This window comes from Mytilus trossulus, chromosome 6, assembly GCF_036588685.1.
Source record: "Mytilus trossulus isolate FHL-02 chromosome 6, PNRI_Mtr1.1.1.hap1, whole genome shotgun sequence".
NCBI lineage: Eukaryota > Metazoa > Mollusca > Bivalvia > Mytilida > Mytilidae > Mytilus > Mytilus trossulus.
Genome location: NC_086378.1, coordinates 33752327 through 33759200, shown reverse-complemented (window position 1 = coordinate 33759200; position 6874 = coordinate 33752327). Strand labels below are relative to the sequence as shown.

General features: G+C 36.5%; 5 protein-coding genes across 5 annotated transcripts; 4 read left to right on the top strand and 1 right to left on the bottom strand.

Annotated features, from left to right (window-relative positions):
• The first annotated feature begins 685 nt into the window (after positions 1-685).
• Positions 686-997, top strand: LOC134720541 (histone H4). The gene has a single exon (XM_063582853.1). It carries the CDS (start codon positions 686-688, stop codon positions 995-997), a length of 312 nt encoding a protein of 103 aa, XP_063438923.1.
• Positions 998-1849: 852 nt separating this feature from the next.
• Positions 1850-2245, bottom strand: LOC134722535 (histone H2B-like; the record flags this gene model as incomplete). The annotated part of the gene is made up of 1 exon (XM_063586157.1): positions 1850-2245. A coding segment is annotated over one exon (396 nt), but the record flags the coding sequence as incomplete, so codon positions are not given.
• A 255-nt stretch (positions 2246-2500) lies between these two features.
• LOC134723353 (histone H2A) lies at positions 2501-2878 on the top strand. The gene has a single exon (XM_063586972.1). The coding sequence runs from the start codon at positions 2501-2503 to the stop codon at positions 2876-2878; it is 378 nt and encodes a 125-aa protein (XP_063443042.1).
• A 1284-nt stretch (positions 2879-4162) lies between these two features.
• LOC134722534 (histone H3-like) lies at positions 4163-4576 on the top strand (the record flags this gene model as incomplete). The annotated part of the gene is made up of 1 exon (XM_063586156.1): positions 4163-4576. A coding segment is annotated over one exon (414 nt), but the record flags the coding sequence as incomplete, so codon positions are not given.
• A 1724-nt stretch (positions 4577-6300) lies between these two features.
• On the top strand, positions 6301-6612 carry LOC134720540 (histone H4). The gene has a single exon (XM_063582851.1). The coding sequence runs from the start codon at positions 6301-6303 to the stop codon at positions 6610-6612; it is 312 nt and encodes a 103-aa protein (XP_063438921.1).
• Positions 6613-6874: the final 262 nt, after the last annotated feature.

The following is a 6874-nucleotide window of genomic DNA, read 5'->3' as shown; positions in this document are numbered from 1 at the left end:
TTTATTCATACATTCTCCCATTTATGATCTGAAGTACCTGCAGCAGATCGTTGATGGATGGCAAGCACAGCTTTGACAGATGATGTTGAGTTATGAAAGACAGGTAGAAAACTGCAAGCATGTAAAATCCTGTGATGTATCCAATTTCTGGATACATCAAATAGACAAATAGATAACCAGTATTCCTAGATATGTCTGTGAGGTTTATTTTTTCCCCAACTAAATTCCATTCCATTAAGTTGAAATGTGTATTGTCATTGAATGAAAATGTCTGTTCAGAGAAAGCAAATAATTATCTTTATAATTTTGACTGTCTAAAGTGATTTTCATTTATCATTTATTTATCATACTATTCTATCTTAAAATGAAAACTTTTCAACATTTTGGAACTTTTTTTGTCTCCTTCAGTCATTTTTATTCCGATTGAAATAATAGTTTTTTCTTAAAAATTTACTGTCTGATATGAATTATTATATTTTTCAGACCTAGAATGAAAAAGTGGATTGAAAGTGTACACAGTTTAAGGCAGTACAGAGTTACCTCCCGGAATAAAACAACGTAAGCCAATCAGACAACAGTTAACTGAAAATGTGTGATACTTCTTTTACGGCCGCGTGTGGTGATATATAAAGAGTCGCTGTTAGACGGAAAGTATTATTTAACTAATCACCACAAATAGTTAAACATGTCAGGTAGAGGAAAAGGAGGTAAAGGTCTAGGAAAAGGAGGCGCCAAGCGTCACAGGAAGGTGTTGCGTGATAACATCCAAGGTATCACCAAGCCAGCCATCCGTCGTTTAGCAAGAAGAGGTGGAGTAAAACGTATATCTGGACTCATCTATGAGGAAACCCGTGGTGTCCTTAAAGTTTTCTTGGAAAATGTCATCCGTGATGCTGTCACATACACAGAGCACGCCAAGAGGAAGACTGTCACTGCCATGGATGTTGTCTACGCTTTGAAACGTCAAGGACGTACCTTGTACGGATTCGGAGGTTAAACAGCCACCCAGCTAATATCAACAACGGCCCTTTTCAGGGCCACCAACATTTTTCAAAAAGAATCTTAGATTTGTTGTACATCGTTTTAAACAAAATCTTGAAATCAAAGCTTGCTCCCACTTCTATTCTTTTCTCTAATGTTCATGAATTTTTCAACCGTTTTTCTTGTTTTCCCTGATCCTGATCCGCAACTATTTTCTCTCTCTCGTTATACCCCCCCCCCCCCCCTTTTTTTTTTTAAATATCTGGCTTTCTTTTTAATTAACTTCCTTACTCTTACTCTTGTATTTATTTGAGAATTTATATTTCTGAAGGTTTATGAATACGTTCAAAGATCAAGTCCGTGCATTTGCCTACATGAAGAGAGAAAATTTCAAAACAAAATGCACGGACTTTTACACACAAAATCTGTAGATTCTGTTATATTCAATTATAGAGGTTTTTTTTGCGTGGTTTAAGATTAGGTAATGTTCTTGTTTCCGTGTAAAATAATTCTCGCAATATTTTTTTTCTCTCGAAAAGCAAAAGAAATCGTAAATTTATCAACTCTATTAATTGGAATGAAAGCACTGTTTTGTTCTTCATGATTTATGTATTTACGCTTTGTAGTTTTGACAGACAAATTAAATGCTACAGAATGAGTGAAATACACGTATATTTGTTATACAGATAGAAAGAAGAGAAAAGTAACCATATACTATTGAAATAGTTTGAAAGTGGTTATAGCTGGGGTTGGGATTTATAGCTTTGTTTAGAAGTTTGACATTGATGTACAACAAATGTAAATTCTTTTTGAAAAATGTTGGTGGCCCTGAAAAGGGCCGTTTGTGAAGTTATAAACTTCAGACTGTTTACTTGCTGCTGGTGTATTTAGTGACGGCTTTGGTACCTTCACTGACAGCGTGCTTGGCCAATTCTCCGGGTAAGAGAAGACGGACAGCGGTCTGGATCTCCCGGGATGTGATGGTAGATCTTTTGTTGTAGTGTGCCAATCGGGAAGCCTCTGCTGCGATTCTCTCGAAGATATCGTTGACGAAGCTGTTCATGATGGACATTGCCTTTGAGGACACTCCGGTGTCGGGGTGAACTTGTCTCAAGACTTTGTAGATGTAGATAGCATAGGATTCACGTCTCTTCCTCCTCCTTTTCTTATCACCGCCGGGTCTGGCAGTCTTTGCCTTGGTGACGGCCTTCTTGGCTCCTTTAGTTCCTACTTTGGGTGGCATGTTACTGGTTTGATAATCAAATAAGTAATGGTGAAAAATTATTTTCAATTTGTTTATATACTGGGCAAAACGGATTGAAAGATTTTATTAAACGCGAACCTCGGAGAGAGCACCCATAACATGTTGAATGTTCGGTAGCCTAACTGCTCGCAGAGAGCTTCGTTCTGATTGGTGTATAATAAAAACATCGTTCAATCCGTTTAGTGGGTATATAAGCTAAATTTTGAAGAAAAATTGTATCACTTTACTCAGTGTCGATCAACCAAATAGTACAAAATGTCAGGACGAGGAAAAGGAGGAAAAGCAAAAGCAAAGGCAAAGTCTAGGTCATCCCGTGCCGGACTTCAGTTCCCAGTCGGTCGTATCCACAGACTTTTGAGGAAAGGAAACTATGCCGAGAGAGTTGGTGCCGGTGCACCAGTGTACCTCGCAGCTGTCTTAGAATACTTAGCAGCTGAAGTATTGGAGTTGGCAGGAAACGCCGCTCGTGACAACAAGAAGAGCAGAATCATTCCCCGTCATCTCCAGTTGGCCATCAGAAACGACGAAGAGTTGAACAAACTCTTGTCTGGTGTCACCATTGCCCAGGGAGGTGTTTTACCAAACATCCAGGCTGTACTTCTGCCAAAGAAGACCCAGAAAGCTGCCAAGTAAAAAGTGGATATATCGGATTACTCACTTAACAACGGCCCTTTTCAGGGCCACCAATATTTTTCAAAAAGAGTCTAAAATTGTTGTACATCTTAGTAATACTTTATTCCCCATACATAATTGAAAAAAATATATTCTACTACATAACAAATAAAAAATGTCTAAAATATAAATGTCCCTTCTTCCGTGATTCTTCTTTTCTTCTCTCTCTAACGCATCCCATTTAAGTACAGTTCTTATAGCATAACACTAAGTCTAGTAACTTTTTCAGTCTTCTTCATCAGAACATTTATTGTCGTACTTTCTGACTCTTTGAACCCACAAGTAGCTCAGTTAAATCATATAATGTTTGTCGGGGGGAAAAAAAACCACTGATAGTATTTATATTTAATACTAGTCTGCTCTCTTCTTTCTCTCTCTTGGTTATTGATGCGAGCATGCTTAGATTCATCTGAGAAGGTGTGTGGTTTTTTTTTATTATTATAATTATTTATAGTTTTTGTTAACATTATCTCTTTCGTCAACACTTTTATATATGATATGTACTTTCCATTCTTTTCCTTTTTCCATTTTTTTCAGCATCTCTCTCTCTGTCTTTCTGTCTTTATTTAGTTATTGTTTGTGTATTAAAGATGTGGAATTGATGTAAGCACACCGACAATCAGACAATGTGACAAATGTGCCCAGCCCAAATGAAAATCATACCACATCTTCTTTTTTTATATTAAATATACATAAATATGACATAATACAACAATAAAGAAACTCAGCCGATCCGCACAATGTCATGTCGGGAATGTGTAATTCCATTTGTTTCTGTTTTTTTATTTTTATTTCGCTTTGTTTGTGTTATAACTGCATTTTATTTTTATTTTTTCCTGTTTTTATTTTTCGTTCCTTTCCTTAATGTTTCTGCATGTATTTTGACCTTTTTTCATTATTATTATTTTTCTTCTTCAGATTTATCATATTGAAACCGTGACACTAATTTACTATTGTTGAGCTATGAGGGATGATCAGAAACTGTAATTATGAATGAAAAAAGGGGGCATTTTTACTGTCAGCTTGGGTTGAGCAGTTTTTCAGTAAAAAATGGATTGAAAACTGTCAAAGTCCCTTACAAATCAGTCCAATCAGATTTAAGATATGCGGACCAATCAACGCCAGCTTTATGTAAGTGGTGATCCAATCGTCACCGTGATTTCAATCCTCCCGGCAAGCACAAAAACACATTCACCGAAATTTTCAAGTATTCTTTCTGTAGCAAATCGTCCACAGAGCTAATAATCATGGGCACGAACAAAGCAAACTGCACGTAAATCCACCGGAGGTAAAGCTCCAAGAAAACAACTTGCCACCAAGGCCGCCCGTAAGAGCGCACCTGCAACCGGTGGAGTCAAGAAACCACATAGATACAGGCCAGGAACAGTCGCTCTCCGAGAAATCAGGAGATACCAGAAGAGCACAGAGCTCCTCATCAGGAAACTCCCCTTCCAGAGATTAGTCCGTGAAATCGCCCAGGACTTCAAAACTGATCTCCGATTCCAGAGTTCAGCCGTCATGGCCCTACAGGAAGCCAGCGAAGCCTACTTGGTCGGTCTCTTCGAGGATACCAACTTGTGCGCAATCCACGCCAAGAGAGTAACCATCATGCCAAAGGATATCCAATTGGCCCGAAGAATCCGTGGAGAACGTGCTTAAGAAGTGTGATTTTTTCACCAAAACATAACGGCCCTTTTCAGGGCCACCAATATTTTTCAAAAAGAATCTATAAATTGTTGTACATGAAAATTAGAAACATAGCCGAACCCCTCTTTTCCCCATCTCTCTCTCTCTCTTTTATTTCTTCTTGTTGAATCCATCTATATGCAAAGCAATACATAGACAAAAAATAAATTTTATGATATATATATACACACAAGTCTCATCACAAAAAAAAGGGGGGTGTTTGTTTATCATGGTACATGTATGTCCTTGTGTGTAGAATATTAAATAGTACATTATATAAAAAAAGATCAACATATAAATGTTTCTATCTGTACTTCTGTTCTTTTCTTTTCTTCGCTTGTTTTGTCTTGTCTTCTTTTGATGTATTATTTACACCAGTAGTCTAGACCAAAGAAAGAGAACCACCAACTGGCCAAAATATAACCTTTTTTTTTTAAGTTAGAGTTTAAATATCTTGTATAATTCATTAATTTGAATATTTCTTTTAGAAAAGCTGATATTACAGGGTACTTTTATCAAAAATTTAGAGCTCTTTTTCAGTCAGAATTGTAAAGAATTTTTTTATCATGTATGTAGTAATATATTTTGTCCACTTTAGAGTCTTGTCTTGCTGCTAGTTAACAAAATCATGAAATTTCTATTTAAATTAATATAATTTCGGTACGGGTCCAAGTAGTCCCCACAAAATTTCAATGTAGGAAGTCCATGTAAGCATATATCTTGCACTTATAAGCTTTTTTATATGATAAAAAGTGGTTTTCAGACTTATTATAAACTTTTCTGGCTAAAAGAAGTCTTCAGAATAGTAAGTACATGTGTGCGCATTAACATTTTTATTGGATTGGCTGATGAAATTGTCATCGTCATACTGTGGATAAATATAGAATGGCGTTTAAAAATAAAATTGAAAGGAAGATGCACACATAAGAAGTTTTACCCGCAGTCAGGGGCATCTCTTTTCTTCACTGTAATACCTAGAAAAAAAAATCTTTAATAGTAATAACAGTAACAGTTTTATTCATACATTCTCCCATTTATGATCTGAAGTACCTGCAGCAGATCGTTGATGGATGGCAAGCACAGCTTTGACAGATGATGTTGAGTTATGAAAGACAGGTAGAAAACTGCAAGCATGTAAAATCCTGTGATGTATCCAATTTCTGGATACATCAAATAGACAAATAGATAACCAGTATTCCTAGATATGTCTGTGAGGTTTATTTTTTCCCCAACTAAATTCCATTCCATTAAGTTGAAATGTGTATTGTCATTGAATGAAAATGTCTGTTCAGAGAAAGCAAATAATTATCTTTATAATTTTGACTGTCTAAAGTGATTTTCATTTATCATTTATTTATCATACTATTCTATCTTAAAATGAAAACTTTTCAACATTTTGGAACTTTTTTTGTCTCCTTCAGTCATTTTTATTCCGATTGAAATAATAGTTTTTTCTTAAAAATTTACTGTCTGATATGAATTATTATATTTTTCAGACCTAGAATGAAAAAGTGGATTGAAAGTGTACACAGTTTAAGGCAGTACAGAGTTACCTCCCGGAATAAAACAACGTAAGCCAATCAGACAACAGTTAACTGAAAATGTGTGATACTTCTTTTACGGCCGCGTTGGTGATATATAAAGAGTCGCTGTTAGACGGAAAGTATTATTTAACTAATCACCACAAATAGTTAAACATGTCAGGTAGAGGAAAAGGAGGTAAAGGTCTAGGAAAAGGAGGCGCCAAGCGTCACAGGAAGGTGTTGCGTGATAACATCCAAGGTATCACCAAGCCAGCCATCCGTCGTTTAGCAAGAAGAGGTGGAGTAAAACGTATATCTGGACTCATCTATGAGGAAACCCGTGGTGTCCTTAAAGTTTTCTTGGAAAATGTCATCCGTGATGCTGTCACATACACAGAGCACGCCAAGAGGAAGACTGTCACTGCCATGGATGTTGTCTACGCTTTGAAACGTCAAGGACGTACCTTGTACGGATTCGGAGGTTAAACAGCCACCCAGCTAATATCAACAACGGCCCTTTTCAGGGCCACCAACATTTTTCAAAAAGAATCTTAGATTTGTTGTACATCGTTTTAAACAAAATCTTGAAATCAAAGCTTGCTCCCACTTCTATTCTTTTCTCTAATGTTCATGAATTTTTCAACCGTTTTTCTTGTTTTCCCTGATCCTGATCCGCAACTATTTTCTCTCTCTCGTTATACCCCCCCCCCCCCCCTTTTTTTTTTTAAATATCTGGCTTTCTTTTTAA